Below are 21866 nucleotides of genomic sequence, written 5' to 3' on the forward strand. Positions count from 1 at the left end.
CGTTATCTGTTCCCACAGGAATTTTACCCACTGCTTTTCATTGTTGCAGCTTGGCCACAATCCTACGTTATCTGCCAGGTAAAACGTGGTCACTCAAGCAGGAAGCAAGCGTTGACTTTTAACCTTAGCTAGGACTCATTCATCTGCCCGTGATTTCACCAGAGACCTTGCCCATCCTCAACAATAATAAAAAAAGTTAAGCCACCAGAGGTTGTGCAGTTATCAATCAAGCGGGCCTGCTGTATGCCCCAGGTCCAGAGGCAGCTGTGACTACTTACCCTGTTTGAGTTCCACTGCCAACTACCCTGACAAAACTATTTCTACTCAAGTACCTCTTTTGAAACTGGAATAAAACCAGTTTAAGTACAAGGAGGAAGTTCAGAGATAACCAGCATTATGTGAGAATCTTTATTTTGAGAAGTGTATAAAATACTCGACCTGAAAAGTAAAAAAAAAAAAAAAAAGTAAAAATAAATACGTTTACAAATCATTGTAGAAAGAATACAAAAGGGTTAAAATTCTCAATGAGGAAAAAACCAAAATGTGTCCAGTTGTATAAAGGCTCTTCCCTTGCAAGAAACGGGGATAAAGCTGAAGACCCAGTTTGGTTTCGCTGCTGAAAAATATACAAAATAACTTAGAAAAACCAGTCGAGGTCAAACGTTGTGAGCCCACTACTTGTACCTGCCTACTCTTGATTTGAGCTAGGTTGATAACCACAGTGCGAGGCAGAGCTGAATGTAGGACAACCAGGAGTTCTCCATCCAGGAGTCTATCCTACCTTAACCTTCAAGTAAAAGCTGAAGAAAAACAAGCCCTTAGTGAAGTCTGAGCTCTGCAATTGGCTGACCGGATTTCCTCCATTGTAGTGCTCAAAATAGTTTACTTGGCCCGCAGAAACACGGAAGAGCCTGGAACAACTGCCTTTAGCAAATGCCTGCAGCCTCTTCCCGGCCTTCATGGGTTGGGCCCAACACCAGCCAGCAGTCTTAACCAGAGGCTCAGGGTCTGTGAATCAGCAATGTTGGCTGCACCTGGAAAACCCTTGCGTTCACGGGAGAAGAAAGAAAGCACCAGGGTTTGCCAGCCTGTGGCTCAGAGCACACTTGGTTCCTTTGTAGGGAGCACCTGGGCACACTAGAGGCTTGCCCCCTCAATGACTGTCTACCTTAGTGCTGGTTCTGAGGGCTTAGCAGGCCCTGCCAAGAATGGACATTTGGAGAGCGCAAGCAGGCACTCGTGCAATCAAGCATCCCCTAAGTCAAAGGCTTAGTCAAGATCCCAGGTTTCAAACCCAAGAGCGGAGAATAGTCTGGATTGCAAATCTCCAGAAAATGCCTTCTCTCACAACCCCCAACAAGCAGAAGAAAACCAAAGCTTCAAGGAGTATGAGAGAGAAAGGAAGAACCTTAGAATTTAGGAACCAATTCCATCTCTGAATTTGGTTTCTGGAAAGAAGCAAGCAAGTGCAATAATGACTATCCACAACTTGGCTAAGAATTCCCTGGAGAAGCCACTGAGGAGAATGGACAGTCTCAAAGACGACAAGCTTGGATTTGAGGCTTCACTTAGGGAACACTGAAAAGCTTTTCATTGGAGATGATTGTCAAGAACTGTAGCCTGAAAGTCATGCACGCTTAGCCAGCTGCTAAGGAATCTGTTCAAGCAGTTCCAAGATTGTAGTTAGTTTGGTCAGAGGCTCCTAATTGTTTTTGCCCCCACTTGCTGAGGGGAGGGGTGCCTATGGCAGAGGGGCCTGGGAGAGCCCAGGCTCTGTCTCTGACCACCTTGAAAAACTTCCCCAATGAGAAAGAGGGTGGGAGAGGTGACTGCATCACCTCGAAGAAAGCAAAGGAAGGAGGCTCTCTTCGACTCACAGTGGAGTTTGAGAGAGGAATTCAGGAGTATACGGGGTCAAGTACCTGAGCCCTCACTTCCTTTCTGAGCATGTTGGGGTTTCATCTTCCTGGTAGGTGACCAAAACATTTCCTCTCCCCAGCAGAGATCACAGACAAGTTCATCTAGATGTCGGGCAGTTTCCAGGTGAGATACATTCGGCCCAAGGCCTCCATATAGCCCCTGGCCTTTAGCACCACCACCAATCTTTGTTCCTCCTGGCAGACTTTCATTTTTAACCTAGATATATATACACACACTCAAAAGCAGTTCAGTGCTAACTCCCTGCTAGTTTGGTTCATCCTTGGGATGTTGAGATGTGGAATGGAGTATGTCACATAATAAAGCACCATTCCTGGACCCTGTTTTCTCATGCCCAAAGATCAGGCTTCTGGGCCTTATATCTCAGGCACAATCTTATTGCATTGATAGCTAGATGTGGGGGGGGGGGGTGCGGGACACATTACTAGCTGGTCCAGATCTCTCAGGAGTTCTCCCACCACCTCTGGTTGTGTTCAGATGGTCTAAGAGAATTCTCCCTTGCCACAGGCTGTCACTTACCTATCAGAAGTTGCCATTGATTGGAACTAAATGGTTTAGCACACTTCTGGGTTCCCCGTGGATCCTGGGGGAGGAGGTGGAATATTTCCCAGCGGCCACCACGCATGCAGAGGCAAGCAGATGGGTGGTGTGAAAATAGCCCTCTGAGCTGGATGGCGTTGCCTCCTGTAAGAACTGCCCCAGACCGTATAGTACAGGCACCACTCTTTGCACTGCAGATTTGTCCTATGGACCATTAATAAACTAAAACAGCACTCCCTCCTCCCTCCCACCCCATCTTTTCTCTTCCATTCCCCTTCCCTCCCTTACCCATTGCACTTGTCCCACTCTGCTTGGGGGGCTGTGTCACACCTCAGCAAAAGCTAAGCTGTACTGCTCTGGTTTCTTACCACATCGCCGGGCGATTATGGCCAGATACAGCATGAGGAGGCCCACCCAGTAGCAGCCGTACAGGATGGCCCCAGAAACCAGGAAGGCTAGCTCCGTCTCACTGAACAGATCCTGGCAATAAGCTGTGTAGGCCAGCCCCCCTAGAAGGACCGCTACCCAGATGGACACAGGGATGAGGCCAATGAAGTTCACCACGATGGTTTTTCGGCCAGAAGTGCCCCAGCCAGACTTGTTGATGGTAGCAATGGCAAAGATCTTGGCTGGCAGGAGGCTGGACATATAGAGAAGAGAATAGAGGGACATGAAGATCATTTCTGCATTGCCCCGAAGGAAGCAGGCATAGGTAGCTTTGATAATGCCCACCAGCTGCACTGTCAGCAGGAAGAGGAGAATATTCCAGATGCGGCCTCGGTAGAAAAGCTGTATGACCGTGGCAATGAGGAAGAAGGGGAAGAAACCTGTGACCACCGATTCGTAGGTCATCCAGAGGTGGTGCTTATGGAACCACAGAGAGTTGTAGAGCCACTCCCGGAAGTAAGACTTGCTCCAGCGCGTCTGCTGGTTGAGCCACCGGAGGTACTTGGTGGGGGTCTCTGTGAGGCACTTGGAGCGTGCTGTATACTTAGTCCGGTAGCCGAGGCTCAGGACCCGGTTGGTGAGGTGGCGGTCATCTCCAAAGCTGCACTTGCTGCCTAGGAACTTCTGATGGTACCAGTCCTCCAGGAATTGCTGGAGGAGGCTGTTGCGGTACATGCCCAAAGGCCCACTGATGCACTGCACACAGCCAAAGTAGGACTGACAGGCCCGCTCCACATTGAAGGCCATCCAGTACCGCACACTGCTCAGGAAGGAGATCCACGAGTCATACTTGTTGAGGATCTGCAAGGGAACCAGAGATGCTGGGCCTCCTCACCTGAGGACTCGAGCCCCGGGAGAGAGACACCAGAGGCCATGAGGCCTCCCTTACCCTGAGTTCTGTAGCCCCCTGCTCAGATACCTGGCCATCAGTCCTAACCCAGCCAAAGCTGGGAAACCTGAGGCTCGGAGGAGCCAGCGGTACCTAGTCACTTCCCCCAGCACCTCACTGCCATCTGCACTGACTGCCCCAGTGAAGTTCCTCAAGCAGTCAGAGCCACCTTCCATCTCAGGAAACAGCCTGTGGTGGTGGCAGAGAGGAAGACTCGGGAAGGATGCACAGCGACCCCCCCCCCCCCCAAGCCATTTATCTTGACCCTTCTCTAGTTGGAAAGCTTCTCAGGAAGACCTGATGTGTTACCAGCATTCCCTCTGGAAGAAGATCTGGCCCCGTAATCTTACCATACTGCCCTGTTCTTACCATTCAACGCAACTTCCTAAAAAACAAGGGTTTCTCAAGGGCCCAACTCGGGAGGTGCTTGTTGCATCACCACCAAGGAGCACCCTTCATGATCAGGAGCCCAGAACATGGAGCCCCTCCCAGCAGCATGGGCTCTCTACTACATACCTGTTGAGTGATTTTCTTTTTCCTCAGGTTGGAAAAGACCAAAAAAGGAATTTCTCACTACTAAGTGAGCCCTTCGATACTAGTGAAAACTATCAAAGAAACCCCCCCCCACACACACACACTCCTCCAAAATACTAGGTAGTCAAGATGCTCACTTCCCAGGCATATCCATTGGATTGGGAAGCTGAAAGAGTCTAGGCCCCACCCCCAGGAATCCCTGGTTACTTCTTACTTGGACATCTCCTCCAACTCCCCCTACTTGGGGGTCTTCCTCCAGGACTCGAAGCATTTCGATGGTGCAGGCTGGATCCAGCACAGTGTCAGAGTCACACACCTGTAGAGGGAGTGCATGGTCAGCCCATTTTGACCTTGGGCCTGTGTACACCGTATACTGCTCACTGCTTCAGGGACATAAACACCTTTCAAAGGGTTCACTTCAGCCACTAGCAAAGAGATTTATGCTAAACAGAAGAGGTGAGATGAATAACAAGTAAGGAAAAGGAGAGCTAGGCTGAGAGAGAAACCCTGGAGACTCAGTGTCAGGGACAAATGCTTAGCACTGAGCAAGTTTTTAGCCTCTTATAGAGCCAGGCTCCACAAAAATGGTCTCAGAACGTTTCCCTGGGGGAAAAGGAGGTACACATTGAAATCAGATGTCAGGTACAGTGGCTAGACCCAGGCCAGCAGACACTCCAGGTTAGGTGAAGAAATGGCTCTTGCCAGAGGCTACTGCCCAAAGCCCTCTCAGAGATTAACATGGTATTCCCAGTTTCAGCCTCTGGTCTCCTGGACAACCTGCAGCAAATGTGGAGGATATATCTACCCAGTCATAGGTGCCCCGCTAATATGGCTGTAAGGCCTGAGCTCCTTTGGCTAAGTCTCTAAGGTCAGGGCATGCTATGTCCAAGGGCTGCTCTCACCTGGATTCTCAGGAGCTTGAGTCTGGCACCTTAAACCACTTGGCTATCCTGACGTGACACTTGGATCGATTCTGGATGAGCATGGAGGCTCGCCACAGCTGCCTCCAACCAGAGCTGAGGTCAAATCCTGCCCCGTTGCCCACCTTCCCTAGGGAGGCTCATGGTCTAACAGGTGGCTCCATTATTAGTTGAACCTGAGCTATGAACACTTACCCTGCTGGCTGACTCCTTGTCTATTTTCTATGAGACAACTGAGGTGATACAGAGAGCCCAGATAATCACTGGCAGAACAACAGAGCAAAGAACAGTACCCACAGATAAGCCCAAACCTTGTGTTGCACAAGTCCAAAATACTTTTAGTAAAGTTGCTAATGCCTGCAGGAAGGGGGCTGCCCCCCCCCCCCCACAAAAACCTTGCTGGGTTTTCTCTTGCCATTCTGGAAGACATGGTGGCCACAGCCAAGCAGCAGAAGGTTGAAGGGATCCAGGCAGAGCCATCCCACCTGTTCCCTCCTACCTCCCCACCAACACACCTTGGGAGAGGGTGCCTGGAGGGCTTCGGGCCAGACTCCCAGAGCCTCTTCAGCTGACAGGCCAGGCTTTCCAGTGCTGCCAGTCTCAGGGCTACTTCCTGCCCTGACCCTAACCCGTTCCTCATGCTGCTCAGCTTCCTTCACTCCAGGGAGGTCTTTCTAACAGAGCAGTGTTAGGGAAGTTAAAGCTCTTGGCTGCATGGGTTTCCCCACCGGCTGAAGCAGGGCTATCTCCCTCAGAGGGAAAGACACACCCATAGCAGGACTGTTGGAAGACAGGCTGAAATCCACCAAATTGAACTGAAGCCCAGGCTGCCCCAGGCAGTGAGCCCAGAGCCATCAAGAGAAAGGCTGGCTCAGGTGTGTGAGCCTATTTGCTGATCCATCAGAATGAATCCACAGGAAATGATCAGTAAAGGAAGAACGTGTGGCAGGTTTTGGGAGTTCTGTGCAGCAAGGGAGGACACGACAGAGTCCCTGTGGCTTGAGCATGTGCCAGAGCTCAAGGGCTTTTCCTCTGCCTTCTGAGCTTCCAGGAAAGCACCAGAGGCCCCTTGACCCTAGATGAACTGCAGAATCAAATGCCTCAACATCCCTCCCTACAAGGCCGAGGAGGTCCTTGGCCCTAGGAAGACAGAAAAAGGTCAATGTACCAATTCACTTGAGGATGCAACTTCCAAAAAAGCCAAAAACCAAACATCTGTGGCAAGCTAATTTTAGGTGGGTACAGTAGAGAACATTTCAATATTGGTGTACTCAACATGCCCTCAGCAAGACTGAGCTGGTACGCAGGTGGGCTGCCATGACACCTGCTATTCATTCAAGTGCTGGGCAAAATCCTCTGGCATGTGTGGAGAAGGAATCCAACAGAAAAATGGACATGTGGACGCTGGACCGGAAATCTGGGGTTCTGGGTGCAGTTTCTACTTGGTACTTAAGTGTGTGAGCTTTTCATCAGTTCCTTCTAGGTTCTGTTATTTGAAAATTGGGAGCTGTGTTAACTGTGCCAACCTAATAAAATTTCCAGCTGGGTGTCAGTGACCTTTTTGACTGGAAGCTGGGCAGGATCTGGTCAGGGTCCTAGCCCTGCCAAGACGCTGCAGAATTAAGCTGGGGGATGAGTCACTGCTGTGACTTCCCCCCACTTCACAAACACCACTTTGACATTGGGTAGAGTAGGGCTCTCTGGCCCGTAACTAAAACAATAGTTGAGTACTTCGGAGCATGATTTGTTTTGCTCTTCACCACACCTCCTTATGGAGAGATTCATCCCCACGTTACCAATGCTGAGGCACAGTGGATACAGGCAGACTGCCTAGGCTCAAATCTCATCTCTGCACCTTACTGCTGTGTGACATTAGGCAAGTTACTTAACTTCTCGGGGCTTCAGTTTCACCTTCTATGAGTGGCAATAGTAACAGTATTTATCCTCTAGCAGTATTACGAGGGTTAAAAGAACTAGTATGGGGGCGCCTGGGTGGCTCAGTTGGTCAAGCGACTGCCTTCGGCTCGGGTCATGATCCCGGGGTCCTGGGATCGAGCCCCACATCGGGCTCCCTGCTCGGCTGGAAGCCTGCTTCTCCCTCTCCCATTCCCCCTGCTTGTGTTCCCTCTCACGCTGTCTCTCTCTCTCAATTAAATAAATAATATCTTTTAAAATAAATAAAAGAACCAGTATGTAGGGGCGCCTGGGTGGCTTAGTCGGTTGAGCGTCTGCCTTCGGCTCAGGTCACGATCCCAGGGTCCTGAGATCGAGTCCTGCATCGGGCACCCTGCTCAGCAGGGAGCCTGCTTCTCCCTCTGCCCGCCACTCCCCCTGCTTGTGCTCTCTCTCTCTCCCCCTCTGACAGATAAAATCTTTAAAAAAATATATGTATGAAGCGCCTACATTGGGGGGGGTGTGGTATGAATTAAGTGCTATCCACTTGTTAGCTCTTACTAGTATTGGCACACCAGTCCAGAGGCCCGCCCTCAATCACAGAGCTAAGTAGAAGAACCAGGATTACATCCCTGGGCTTTATGACCCCAGGACTGCTGTTCGGAGCAGCAGTTACCTCATTGCCTTCTGAAGTTCAGAGGAAGGATGTACACAACACAGGCGACCTTAACCGGACCTAAAATTCCTACCCAGTATGTCCAGCCGGCTGGATATGTCCACACGGCCGCACATTCCTGGTAAAGGCGCGCTTACCTGGATGTAGTCCACTGAATCGCCAAGAGCCTTGAAAGCCGTGTACATGACCTCTCGCTTGCCTCCCCATTTCTGCATGATGCACGAAAAGGTGCTGGTTCGCACCACATCCCGCACGCGGTCCATGCCCTCCTGCAGGCTGGCCTCCGTCTCCCCCTCCCCCGCCTCATGGAAGTTGCTGCGCCACACAAAGAAGCCAGCTTGCTCAGTGCCGCCTAGCACCTCGTGGAAGATATCCAGCATGTAGGCGTCCTCCTGGCGATTGCCATCCACCACCATGACCACCTTGAGGTCAGGGAATGCGATGCGCTGGGCTGAGCGCAGGCACTTGCGCAGATAGTCGGGGTCCTCCTGGTAGGCAGCGATGCAGAGTGCCACCGAGCGCCGCGACGGGGCAGCGGGGACTTTGAGCGGCCAGCCTGCCCGCCGCATCCGCCGGTGCTCCAGGAAGGCAAACAGGCTCTGGATGAGCAGGTGCAGGCCCAGGATGGCCCCATACAGGCCAAAGGACAGGTAGTGCTTTTCTGTGTGAATGAACTGGTAGCCTGTCACGTAAGCTGCCAGGATGCCACCCAGCACCGCCAGGGCAAACAGGCTGGTGCCCACCACACGCAGGGCTGTCGTCAGCTGCACCGGCATCTGGTGGGAGACGGAGGGAGGTGTGGAGTCAGGAGGCAGTCAGTGGGAGTGGGGGCGTTTTCTCGGGCAGGCCCAGAACAGGGAAATGAGCCACTCATCAAAACCATTGCCCCTGACTGAGCATGACTACGACCCGTGTGTATACTCAGAAGCCAGGCCCCTGGGGTTCGAATCCCAGCTCCGCCGCTTCCTCTCTGTGGGACTCAGCCCTGCCCCTTGGTTCATTCATCTGTGACTCGTGGACTGCAGCAATAACCTTGTAGCATCTTTGAGGGTGAACTGGATTACATATGTAAAGCAGTTCGAGTAGCATTTATTCTTGTTAGACAAACCAAAGCCAGAAAGAGCTCTGTGATGCCCACCTGGTGGATGGTGGTCCTGGGATCTGCCTGACCCAAAGCTCGTCTAGGCAACCTTCAGGAGGGGTGAGCCAGAGGCAGCCCTGAGCAGGCGAGGGGCCCGGGAGGGAGGATGACCAGGGAGGCAGCCAGAGGCCAAGAGCTTCTACCCGCCCTGTACCCACCAGGGTCTCGTGCAGAGTGAGGGGAAGTAAAACACAGCCACCCATGAGGCCCGCGAACAAAGTGGGGGAGGAAAAGATCAGAAACAGCAGGAAACAAAGAGGTGGGGGGGCAACTTCTCGCTCTTGAAACAGCAAAATCAGTAAGAGAAAGTTTCCCTGTGGGGCGCCTGGGTGGCTCAGTCATTAGGCGTCTGCCTTCGGCTCAGGTCATGGTCCCGGGGTCCTGGGATCGAGCCCCGCATCGGGCTCCCTGCTCGGCTGGAAGCCTGCTTCTCCCTCTCCCACTCCCCCTGCTTGTGTTCCCTCTCTCGCTGTGTCTCTCTCAGTCAAATAAAATCTTTAAAAAAAAAACAAAAAACAAAGTTTCCCTGTGTTCTCTGCTGTCTCACCTTTTTCTCATCTACCGGAGAGGCAGGAAAGAAAGGGAAAGCAACTGGGAAAAGCAGACCAGGAAAAAGAGGAAATGAGAGCTGGGGTGTGGACAGCTCTCCTGGAAGCCCAGCGGTCGGTCGGGGCGCCAGAGGGAACTGCAGCCACCACTGCAGCAGCCTGGGAGGGCTGGCTGCCCGCAAAGCCCCATCCACTTGGTCCTAGTGCCCGCATGGCACCTCCGTGCTCGTCCGCCGGCCCTGCCACCCCTTCTGCCCTAAGTCCGGGCTCCCAGCAGCTGCCCTGTCGGCAACATCTGGGTTTTAATGAAAACAGCTTAGCACTCAGCACCGAAGACTTGTGCTTGAGACACAGCTCTACCACCTCCTGGCTGCCTGACCTTGCCCAAGTGGTCTGAGACTTGGGGTCCCCCAAGGGGGGGTTCTAATGGTTTCTTGCTCCATAGGTCTCAGGTAAATAAGTTCCCGGAAATTAGCACTTCCTGCCCTGAAGGATGACCCAGGTGGGAAGGCTGATTGGGGAAGAGAGGAGGGGCTGATGAGGACAGCTCCCCACTCCTCATTCTGACCCACGCCTTCCCATCTCCTCTCTTTGCCACCTGCCTGATCTGGAGAATCCCATTTCCAACACCACCCACCCACCCACCCTCTACAGACCACGGGGTCTCGCTTCCAAGCTTGCTCCAACTCTAGGTCTTACTGGAACCAACCCTTGAGCCCCACTCCAACACAAATGCACCTTCATGTGAGGGGAACAGTGCCTGTTCCCCTGGCACCTGCCACATAGGATGGGTGAGGAACACGCGGTCATTGCCTAAGTCCGTCTAGATTCAGGCACCAACAGCATTCCAGCAGCTGCGGTCCGGAAAGTCCTGTTGGCAGCCTTGCTGCTTCGGGAAGCTCGGCCTCTAGACGCTGTACCCCGCCATTCCTGGGAGCCTGCTTCCTCGGCAGGACTCCCAGCCTTCCCCGGTACCCCCGCCCCATGCGCCTGCGGCTCAGGGGCCCCAAAGCCCTGCACCCACTCCAGGAGCACCGCCCCCCCCTCCGCCCCGTAGCCCTCTAGACCTTACACGCCAAAGGGGCGCCGCTGGGCACCACTGCCCACCTGCGCTCTGGGAGAGGGCCGGGGGCGCCGAGGCCAGCCCGGCAACCTGCCGGGTGCTGGCGCCCCGCCTCGGTGCAATGCCGGAGGCGGTGCCCACCAGGTTAATGCAGCCGGGAAGGCACTCGCCAGGCTTCTCATCCCCGCCTGAGCCTCGCCTTCTGGCAAAGGCGGCGCCGGCCACACCCACGTGCCGGTTTCCCACGACTCAGCGGGGAAGGAACGGAAAACCCGAGGAATCAGGCGGACCAGGCCCCGCTCATCTCCTCTGGGCCCCAGCTACCTTGGCAAAGTGTGCCTGCAGACAAAGGCAGCATCTCCGGTGTCGCCGGCCCCTTCCTCTCGCGGGCAGGACCCCCAAATCCCGCACACGAATTGGAGGCACTACCCTGGCACCCCGTACCCCACCGAGGACCAAAAATGTCCCGCAGCCAAAACCCCACGAGCAATTAGGTGCTGGTGCGGGCTCTGGCAGAGGCGCCCCTGCCCAGACAGGGGGCCTGCCACCTCAAGCGGGGAGAGGGGAGCCTCGACCACCTCTCACCCACCCCCATTTCGTTCAGATGGAATCCTCTAGAGCTCGGAACCCGTAGGCTAAAGCGCACCCGGCTTCAAGGGAACTAGGTTGGGGGGCGCTCCCTAAGACACCTCCCCCCAGATGACTGAAGGAGAAAACCCTCGGCCAAGGACGCACGCCGCCAATCTACACCCGAAACTTTGTAGGGCTGCCGGTGTGCGGCCTCTACAGCTGACAGGTGTGCCCTGCTACGGGACCCACACGCGGCGGGATGGGAAACTTGCGCGCGGGGTTGGGGCTTTTTCCCTTGCGCCTGGCCGCCCGGCCGCCCTCCCGGCCCCTCCGAGCCGGCTGGGGAAGGGGAGGTAGGGCCCGCAGATACAGGCGGCCGTGGCCCGGCTGACCCGCAGGGCCCACAGCGCCCGGCATCCTGGTGCGGGACAGGTGCGAACCCCCCAGCAGGAGTGGGGGAGGGAGAGACTCCCACCAGCCTCGTGCCCCGCACCGTCGTCCGCCCCCTAATCCATTCACAAAACAGAAGCCGCAAGGGAGGAAGGGAGGAGAGGATGGAGGAAGAAAGGGAGGAGGGGTCAGTGGGGAAGGGGCTGCAGGAACCACCGCCGGGAAGCCTGGGGACACTGCAGCCCTCAGCCGGCCTCCCGGCGCCGGACGCAGCGCCCGCACAGGGCGGGGGGAGGGGGGTAGCGGGGGAGGCGGTGGGGGTCCGCCAGGCTCGGCCAGCGGCACCCCTGGAGCTCGGCGCAGCCCCCGCGCGGCGCGGCCCGCCCCTCCGCTGTGGCCGGCTGGCCGGGCCCGCGCTCACCGTGCCGCCGGCTGCCCGCGCTCCGGTGCTCAGCAGGCCCGCGGCGGCTCCATGCCCCTCCTCCAGCTCCTCGCCGCCGCCGCGCCTCTCTCTCTCCCCGGTGCGCCGCCGCCGCCGCGCGCTCCGACTGACGAGCGCCGGCCCCACGGAGCCGCCTTTAAGTACCGAGCGCGTCCCCGCCGGGAGAGGCGCCCTCCTCCGGCCCTAGGGCCGGGAAAGTTGGGAAGAGTGGGAGGGCTCCCCCGAGGGCCGCGAGGAGCACCCCCTTATTGGCTCAGTCGGAGGGAGATACACGCGGCCGGCGCTCGGCGGGACGCCGGGTCCCGCATGCATGCGGCTCCAGCCTCGGTCTCTGCGCCCTGGAAGGTGGGTTCTCCCACGGCGGCCAGAGGCCGAGCTCCTCCGCGCTCGCCCCGGGGCCAGCTGCCCAGGAGGAGGCGATCATTGTGCTCAACCCAGAACCCGAAGCGTTGTTAACTTTCAGTATAACCCCTAGCGACTTCCAAAACTGTTAACTCTCCATTCCGCCTCCCCCGCGCCCGGCTTTCTAAGCCTCGCAATCTACTCACTCTGCAAAACCGCCGAGGCGATGGAAATCTTCCCCCGACTGCGGCACGCCGAGGGGCTGTGCGCTGTATAGGGTACTCCCTAAAACAGAGACAGCAGAACCTTCCTGCCGGCAAAAAGAAGAGGCGCAGAAGAGAATAATTATCAAATATAAAAAGACTGTTCAAAGAAGGTGTTAACAATTGTGACAAGCTTAGCTTTGGATTCCGCAGTGGGGCGCTGATGACTTTGAGGGTTTGCAAAAGCTCCAAATGGTTTTGCAGGAACCTTGGAAGTTCCGGTGTCTTAAAGCCGAAACCAATTCCTCCTCCCCTTTTCTTACACCTTTATTTCCGACATCCACAACCTCCTAAATTCCCAACTGACCTTATAGCCAGTGGTTTCCAGGTCCCCAAAAGCTGGTGCTGGACTTGGATGAGATGGGGTGGGGTCAAGGAGAGGTGGGGAGTTGTTAGCAGAGGAAGTTTAGAACCAGTTGAGTTAGAACCCGATTTCTAAATCTCGGAAAAGCTTAGAGAGATCAAAGTAAAGACTAGTTAAAAAAAAAAAAGTGAATTTACATGTCCTCCAAACACACCTGAGATAATTTCCATCACTTCTTCCCAAGCTGCAACAAATTTATAGCAACATTAGTTGCAGTCTACAAGCTGCTTCTCTTAGAAATCTTAGGGGCCTCGGGCGCCTGGGTGGCTCAGCCGGTTAAGCGTCTGCCTTGGACTCAAGTCATGATCCGCGGCTCTGGGATTGAGCCCCGCTTTGGGCTCCCTGCTGAGCGGGGAATCTGCTTATCTGGCTCCCTCTCCCCCTCTGCCCCTCCCCCTGCTCATGTGCTCACGCACTCGTGCTCTAATAAATAAAATCTTAAAAAAAAAATAAACGTCCGTAATGCATTGGAGACAAGGCATTTTTCATTGACACTGATCTCTGAATAGAATTCTGGTCACTGAGGATCACATCCCGGAGGAATGAGCTTGTAGAATCCAGAACAGATGCTGTTCTCTGGTTGAGGATAACTGGAGTTAACTTTCACTGAGCACCTGCTCCCAGCTAATCTCTTCAATTCTTGTAACGACCCTGTCAAATACTCAGTCCCATTTCTGGGAGGAAGATACTGAGGTTAGTGCCACACAGCTAGTGGCAGAACTGACTCCAAAGTCTTCCTCTTAACCAAAGGCTCCTCTCTCCACCCATGCATTATTCACTCTTCTTAGGGCCTGTCTCAAGTTCAAAACATATTCCCATTGTGGATTCAATACTAGTTTTTAAAAACACACAAAAAAAGAAAATTTAAACCATGTAGCATATTGGTGATGATTTTCTCAGGCCAAAGTGTGAAATGATTTGGTTTCTGTAAAGCAAGATGGAATGGGGTGGAGTGGGTGTCTTTGTTTGCCTGGTGGACCCAGCAATGAGCATGAGTGAGGGTGGGCAGGAAAGTCCCTGAGCCCCTAAGATTTCTTTCTTTCTTTCTTTTTTAAGATTTTACTTATTAGAGAGAGCGCACGAGCTCAATCCCAGGACCCCAGAATCATGACCTGAGCCGAAATCAAGTCACACACTTAACCAACTGAGCCACCAAGGCGCCCCAGAAATCCAGATTTTTATGTGAAATCTCCTAATTTTTAAGTGTTGGCAACTAATTCAAATGTTGGAAAAAACAAAAACAGTCCACAGGCCAGGCAAAATGTGTCTGTGAGTCACATACAGCCAACTGGCTGCTTGTAAGTGACCTGTTTAGAAGCTGAGGGAATGGAGCAGCCAGTTTGGAAAGATCCTGTCTGCCCTCAACACAACAGCAGCCTGACTTCACTGGGAGCAAGTTTCCTGGGCTGTTCCAGGACCATCTCATGCCTAGTTAATTTCCAAGACTTCAACTCTGTCCCATGGGCTTATTGCTAGCTCACTCAGTTGGCTCCAGGGAGTTTTACAGGTGGTGAGCTAGTCAATTAAAAACTCCTAAATGAACAGCAGGTCCAGATGCAACATCATGAGAACAGTAAACACTCTGCCCATACCAATTGGCTTGGCCCCCTGAATGGCTTCCCCTGAGAAGCAAATTCTTTTTCTGATCTGCAGGGCCAGAGACCCTGTGTTATCAGGCAGCAAGGAGCATCTTCACCTTTGTGGCCAGCCTGTGCCAGGGAGGATTTGCCTGTAATTAACATCCAGTTTGCAGTGCCCTATTTGCATTCATCTCTTGGAGGGGAGAAGGGTAAGGGAATTTTTAAGGGGCTGATATAATAAAGCTCAAGTTTATCTCTGCTTACCACTGGGGATTTAAGAATAGGACTATTTCCACACTCAATCACATAAAAAAGTGAATTCAGATGTTGCTGAATTGGCTTTTACGTGGGTTCCAGAGAATAAGCCTCCCTATTCAGCTCAGTAGTAGAAAATGCATGCTGCATTTCAACATTCATTTGACAAACAGTGAAGACCAGCCCTAAGAAAGGAATGATGCTTTGGCACCAAGAAGTGTCAGGCTGGCCCCTGCCATCTAGACAGTTACCTATTTTGAAGACAAATACACTTGAAAAGTGGTCAACCGGGCACCTGGGTGGCTTAGTCATTAGGCGTCTGCCTTCGGCTCAGGCATGATCCCAAGGTCCTAGGATCGAGCCCCACATCGGGCTCCCTGCTCCACGGGAAGCCTGCTTCTCCCTCTCCCACTCCCCCTGCTTGTGTTCCCCCTCTCGCTGTATTTGTTTCTGTCAAATGAATAAATAAAATCTTAAAAAAAGTGGTCACCATTCAAGGCAATTTATAATTAGATGTTGATGAGAGAATCCAACTAGAAGAGTTTGAGGATTTCAGGAAAGAGATTATCTGTGAGCTGGAATGGGCTGAGCAGAGTTTGTAGAAAGACAAGAACATTCTAGATGGAAAGAAGAGCTTAAGAACAAGAGTAGGTGGGGCGCCTGGGTGGCTCAGTTGGTTAAGCGACTGCCTTCGGCTCAGGTCATGATCCTGGAGTCCCGGGATCAAGTCCCGCATCAGGCTCCCTGCTCAGTGGGGAGTCTGCTTCTCCCTCTCACCCTCCCCCCTCTCATGTGCTCTCTCTCAAAAAAAAAAAAAAATCTTAAAAAAAAAAAGAACAAGAGTAGGTAAGGATGCCTGGGTGGCTCCATCGGTTGAGGATCCACTCTTGGTTTCGGCTCAGGTCATGATCTGGGGGGGCAAAGCATCGTGAGACCGAGCCCTGCATGGAGCCCCGAAACCCAAACCCCAAGTCGGGCTCCGCACTCCATGGGGAGTCTGCTTGAGATTGTCTCTCGGCCTCTCCCTCTGCCCCCCCCCCGCTCGCACTCTCTCTCTCTCAAATAAATAAATCTTTTTTTAAATTTTATTTATTTACTTGAGAGAGAGAGAGAGAGAGAGAGAGAGAGAGGGAACACAAGCAGGGGGAGTGGGAGAGGGAGAAGCAGGCTCCCCGTGGAGCCGGGAGCCCGATGTGGGGCTCGATCCCAGGACCCTGGGATCGTGACCTGCGCCGAAGGCAGACGCTTAACGACTGAGCCACCCAGGTGCCCCTGAATAAATCTTAAAAAAAATTTACACCGAAGAACTTGTAACAGTACCTGCTCTAAGGAGTGTCTGACGAGTTTTAGCTGCTGAGGAGGATGCTAAGGGCAGATTCTGGAGCCTTGAATGACTGAATAAGGAGTTTGCATTTTAACTGGCAGTGATGGAGAACTCTTTTTTTAAATCTTTATTTATTATTATTTATTTTTTACTTATTATTTATGAGAGACAGAGAGAGAGGCAGAGGGAGAAGCAGGGAGCCTGATGCGGGACTCGATCCCAGGACCCTGGGATTATGACCTGAGCCGAAGGTAGATGCTTAACCATCTGAGCCACCCAGGCGCCCAGTGATGGAGAACCCTTAAAGAAGTCCGAGCAAGGTGGTAATAAGTTACAAGTATTGTCCAGTGACAGCTGAGGTGTGGTCTGGGGGCGGTGGTGGGGCTCAGGAGTAGGAACAGGTGTACGAGGCATGTTAACAAGCCGATCAACGAGACCAAAGGGGCGCAAGCGGGCTGCGTGCACTGTTGGTGCTGCCCTCAGGAAGCGTCCCTGCGGGCAGGCGGTGTCACTATCTTGGACACAAGTGAGGGTAGGGGTGGAGGAATCATCAAGAGAAAGAGACTTCTATTGTTTAGAGGGACGAAAGGGCCATTCTCCAAGCTTTGGAGGGTTTGAGGTAACTGAAGATGACAGGTCCACAGACAACGATTTCACCTTTCCACCATTCTTCAAATCTAAACTTGTGAAATGCTCAAACACCTTGCACCTGCCATTCAATCTCCCTTGTCACGGCTGGGGCTTGAACCTGCAGGACGAGCCTGCCAGGACCCAGGTGCCGCTCCGCTCCGCTGGTCTCCTAGCGAGTGACGGGGCGGCGACGGGCGGAGGGGCATTCTAGCTGCACAGCTGCCCCCCCTCACCCTCTGACCTCACGCTTCAGTGCTCCTCGATGGCATGCAGCCCGCAGCTTCCAGCGAAGCAAAGCGGAATGGGGGATGGCAGCCAAGCCGTCCCTCCAGGCTCCATCCCATCAACTTCTCTGGGCTGACCATAATCAAAACCTCTTGAAGCTAACGAAAGTGAATTTAAACTGGCCTCCAAAGAATAGCAGGTTATGTCCCCCAGCTGACTAAACAGGGCTTCCTCTTCAAGGCAGCTTAATCTGCAACACTAGTTAATACATAATTCCAAGTGGAAAGTATGTGCCTTGACGACAGCAAGGCAGCTCCGACCCAACAAAGTTATCCTTTCATAACTTGCCCCCTTACCAACAAGTACTCTGTAATCAGCACCCTTTCTGGGGGCTATGTTTGACGAAGCAGGTGTAAGGACTTTTCTGTCCTGCAGTTATAATGGTGAGATTTCACTCCAGTCTCTCTCTCTCTCTCTCCCTCCTTGGATGGAAGAATCGTTTTCATTTCAAATTAAGGGGCCTCTGCTCTGCTGGCGGCCGAGCAGTCAGCCCCTGCTAAGGGGCCAGGTTCTTTTATGCTGGCTGGAAGGTCAGGATTAGAAGGGCACACCAGAACGATAACCGAATATCAAACCAGACCTGGAGATGCTTTTCTTGGAATCCTGAACAGCAAAAGCTCTTCCTGGCCATTTTGCCTTTTTCTCCCTCTCCTAGGTGAATGCAGAAAAAAAATCCAGAAGGCGATTTTCAACCATAATCTCCTTCTTGTTGGGATATTGTGCAGCTACTAAGAATTACGCTCATGAAGAGAATGTAGGAATATGCCAAAATGCTGCTGATGCAAGGTTAAGTAAAAAAAGGCAGGATACAAAATTGTTATGAATGACTACTTTACATTCTTGTTTTCTTTTAAATCCTATAAATTAAAAGGCAAGAGACAAGTTCATCCAGATTATCAGGATCAGGTTTTGTCTGGGGTAGTGGCAATAGATTTTTCTCTTTGCCTTTTTCTCTGTAGTCTCCAAATTTCCTATTAGTAAATAAAATAATTTTGTAATAAAAAGGTATTTTAGGGGCGCCTGGGTGGCTCAGTTGGTTGAGCGACTGCCTTCGGCTCAGGTCATGATCCTGGAGTCTCGGGATCGAGTCCCGCATCGGGCTCCCTGCTCAGCGGGGAGTCTGCTTCTCCCTCTGACCCTCTTCCCTCTCGTGCTCTCCATCTCTCATCCTCTCTCTCTCAAATAAATAAATAAAATCTTTAAAAAAAGGTATTTTAAAATGATATAAATCTTGAATTTATAGAATTTCCTTCTAACCTGGGGCTAGGTGGGGTATAGTCTATATCGTACATGGGTTCAAGTGAAAAGGGTTTGGAAACCTCAGGAAAGAAAAGCAATAAAGGGGCACCTGGTTGGCTCAGTCAGTAGCATATCTGACTCTTGATCTTGGGGTTGTGAGTTCGAGCCCCACATTGGGTGTAGGAATTACTTAAAAAAAAAAAAAAGAGCAGTCAAGTCAGGAGGGCCAAGATATATATAGGATTAGTGGTAGTCAAAACGTGAGTAATTTGCTTTATTTAAATCCTTCCCAGTGATCCTTTGAGAAAATTTAGCAGAGAAGGAAGGAGTATGCATAGCTGAACTAGCTCATCCAGCACCTTTAGTGAATTATAAAAAGTCTTCCTCTTGGCAACACAGCCGGGAGCCATGGCACACCCCAGCTGCTGTCAACCCCCCTTCACCCCCTCATCTAGGATCGTGGTGATCCTGGGTCAGGGAGGGAGGTGCACATGAAAATGGGCTCTAGGTGGACCCTGAAAGGATGCTTTTCCTGAAGAAAAAAAAAAAAGTATATCCAAGAATGATGATGTCAACAGCTTTGCACTGAGGCTGGAGGAAGCCCCAGGGAGAGGTTCTGCTCTGGGTGTTGTAAACTGCCCCCTCCCCACCCCCCTCCGTGTGAGTACTCACGTGAGTGTCCACACCCACATGTGCACAAAACTCACTGTACCCAAAATGGACACATGCATACTTGCTCATTACACAAGCACACACCCACTTTCTGGACTTTAGTAGAACACAATCCCAGTCTATCTTCCCAGCCCCTGTAACAGCCGGAGGGGAACAGATCGCTTCAGGTAATCTTGTTCCAAATTCATTTGGCTCTTGTTACGGTAACATCAACAACAGTGTTTAAATGTGTTGGCATTTCTGCTTTATGTCCTCTTTCTTGATGAAAGACATCATCAGTCACTGTCACAGAGGAGGTCCAAAGATGGATCCTCCCTAAAAGCTATTAGAGAAGAGCCAATGGTGGGGGCAGGTCCCATCAACTCCTTCATGCGGAAGGACCTTCCCCCCACGAAGGATGCCGTACTATGACTTTTTTATTTTTTGGCTAGGACACCCCCTTAACACACAGACACACACACACACTTCTCTCACTAAGTGAACTAATGCAGTGGTTTTGGCATCTGGCCTGCTGCACAGACTCTGAAAACCTTGGAGCTTTTTAAAAACACTAACGCCTGGACCCTATCCCAGGTCATTTTAGAATCACTGGGGGTGAGCCCCAGGCTTGATTTTTTTTTTTTTTTTAATTCCTTAGGTGATTCTAAGGTGATTCTATGTATGCAAGGTTGAGAACACATCCAGAGGATTCTCCTCAGCTGACATTTGCAAGTGCATTTCTGGCACCCGGAGGACAGCAGAGAGCCAGCCAATCCCAGACGTGAGCTCCAGAGTGTAGAAGTGTCTGTCCATTTTCCTCTAGCACCATGTTCCTCTGCCACACCTGTCTGAATTAACTGACCTTAAAAACTGAGCAATAGAAGTGCCTGGGTGGCTCAGTCGTTAGGTGTCTGCCTTCGGCTCAGGTCATGATCCCAGCGTCCTGGGATCGAGCCCCACATGGGGCTCCCTGCTCCGCGGGAAGCCTGCTTCTCCCTCTCACACTCCCCTTGCCTGTGTTCCCTCTCTCGCTGTGTCTCTCTGTCAAATAAATAAATGAAATCTTTATAAAAAAACAAGACAAAACTGAGCAATGAACTAATGAGCTACCAAGCCCAAAGGAAAACAGGAAAAGGAGAAAAGGTGCTGGTTTGAACTGGAAATGAGGAGGGAGAGCCAGGGAGAAACACAGAGGAGGATAGGACCAGATGGGCAGGATCAGTCCCCACATCTCTGCAATATACCTGGAATTGGATTGACATCGTCTTTTTGTTGGCAAAGGAGCTGCCTGCCTTTTCTAGGAGAACTGGGGGGTGGGGGGAAACCAGCCAGCCCTTGTCAATGGAAGGACAGGGCTGCCAAAACCTGACTTGGATTAGCTTTCAGTTTCTAAACAAAAGAACTTAAAAAAAAAAAAAAAGAATTTCTGCACTTTGGGGGCTTTTCCTACTCAAAGGATGGGTTAGGGTAACGGGTCTGGGCATGGAGTCCCCATGATCATCTCTCTCCCTTGGTCCTGGCCTTGGCCACGGAAAAATACCCACGTGGCTGATGCTGCAGCCTCTAACCCTGATGCTCACAGTTTCTTTGGGGGAGTTCACAGGGGAGGGGGAGCACTCACCCCTCCCCCACAGCTCTCTGAAGCATCAGCACCACCATTCTTTCAGTAAAGACAGCCTAATTTCAGGCTGGCCCTTCCCTAGGATTAATACGGTCATCATAGGATTGGAAGTTTTGAAAGTGGTGTGTGGTCTAATAAAGGTGTGTTGTATGTTGGGGTGGGGGAGGGCAGAGACGATTGTTCGAGTTCTAGAGACTCTGGAAGCGCGGAGCAGGTGGCTTTGTTCTCCCCAGCGCCAGGCTACCTTGGCGTGTGATGACTAGGGCTGTACATCAGAAAAGCCCCACCCAGGCACCGTTCTGAGCAGGCTTCAGCTCCAAGGCAGACAGCGAAGATTAAATCTTACATCATTTAATAAGCCACTTAAAGGCAGAGAGGGCGCTCCTGCAGTTCCGAAGCTCCCTGCAAACTGCCCTCTCCTGACACCCACAGCTCTCCCCCTCACCCCCGGCTCTGGGGTGCAGGCAGGTGCTGGATGACCAGCCAAGCCTGAGAACTAGTGAACAGAGGAACAAGGTTCTCTGCCCTCGTGCACTTACATCTCCCCTTCCTCTGTGTCCTCCCGTTTGCAAAAACTTACGTCTCTGGACCTTATTTCTCCCTTCTGCAACAGAGGGCTGTTCATTCCAGTCTCATTTTTTTTTTTCCCTCTCTCAAGGGAGGGTATGGGATAGAGCTATCAGTGTATGTAAGCAAGTAATACAGACGCAACAGATCACAGATTAAAACGATCTGTTGTGCTCATTCTGAACATGAAATCTGAGAACTTGACACCCTGCTTCCAGGAGATGAAAGGGTAAAAAAACCAAACCAAAACAACAGCAAACCTTCAAAGGGGGTGTTTCTGGGCTCTGACTGGATCTGTGGGAAGACTTTCTACACTTTCGGTGTTGCACACACTTCTGCTCCCAGGGAGGCCGTCTTGGGTGTCTGCTACCTTAGCCACCCCCAGAAAGAAGAACAAGCCTTTAAACAAGCCATTTATGAAAGCTGTTACGAGTATAGGAGCAGGAAGGCTGGGGAGTTTTAGCGGATCTCACCTCTAGCTGCTGGGCCAACAACGAGGTCAAACACGAGACACAGAACAAGTTCTGGTGTCCGAGGCCGGGTTTGGTGTACGAGGACACTGCTCGCAGGCAATCAGGGCTGACGTTTCACCTGACGTAGGTCGTCCATTTAAACAAGCAGGGAACCACTTTCCGATCCTCACTTATAGTAACACTTTTTTTTTCACCATTTGGAAATACAGTATCTACTGGGGAGCAGCAAAGCACAATGGTTAAAAGCCCAGCTTCGGGAGCCAGATTGCCTGGGTCCAAAT

The 21866-nt window shown here is 52.1% G+C and overlaps 1 protein-coding gene across 4 annotated transcripts; it reads right to left on the bottom strand.

The window, feature by feature from the left end:
• Positions 1–404: 404 nt before the first annotated feature.
• HAS3 (hyaluronan synthase 3) lies at positions 405–21600 on the bottom strand. Of its 4 annotated transcripts, none has more exons than XM_027618731.2 (5): positions 21586–21600; positions 12540–12643; positions 7975–8613; positions 4563–4664; positions 405–3726 (listed from the first exon to the last, which is right to left on the bottom strand). In XM_027618731.2, exons 3-5 carry the CDS (start codon positions 8611–8613, stop codon positions 2803–2805), a joined length of 1665 nt encoding a protein of 554 aa, XP_027474532.2. In that variant the 5' UTR covers positions 12540–12643; positions 21586–21600; the 3' UTR covers positions 405–2802. The 4 variants fall into 4 exon arrangements, with proteins under 4 accessions (XP_027474532.2, XP_027474533.2, XP_027474531.2 ...); XM_027618732.2 differs by lacking the exon at positions 21586–21600 and adding an exon at positions 19787–19916; XM_027618733.2 differs by lacking the exons at positions 12540–12643; positions 21586–21600 and adding an exon at positions 11971–12085 and having other exon boundaries at positions 2800–3118; positions 3211–3726.
• Positions 21601–21866: the final 266 nt, after the last annotated feature.

Source organism: Zalophus californianus, chromosome 17 (assembly GCF_009762305.2).
Source record: "Zalophus californianus isolate mZalCal1 chromosome 17, mZalCal1.pri.v2, whole genome shotgun sequence".
In the NCBI taxonomy this organism is placed as follows: domain Eukaryota; kingdom Metazoa; phylum Chordata; class Mammalia; order Carnivora; family Otariidae; genus Zalophus; species Zalophus californianus.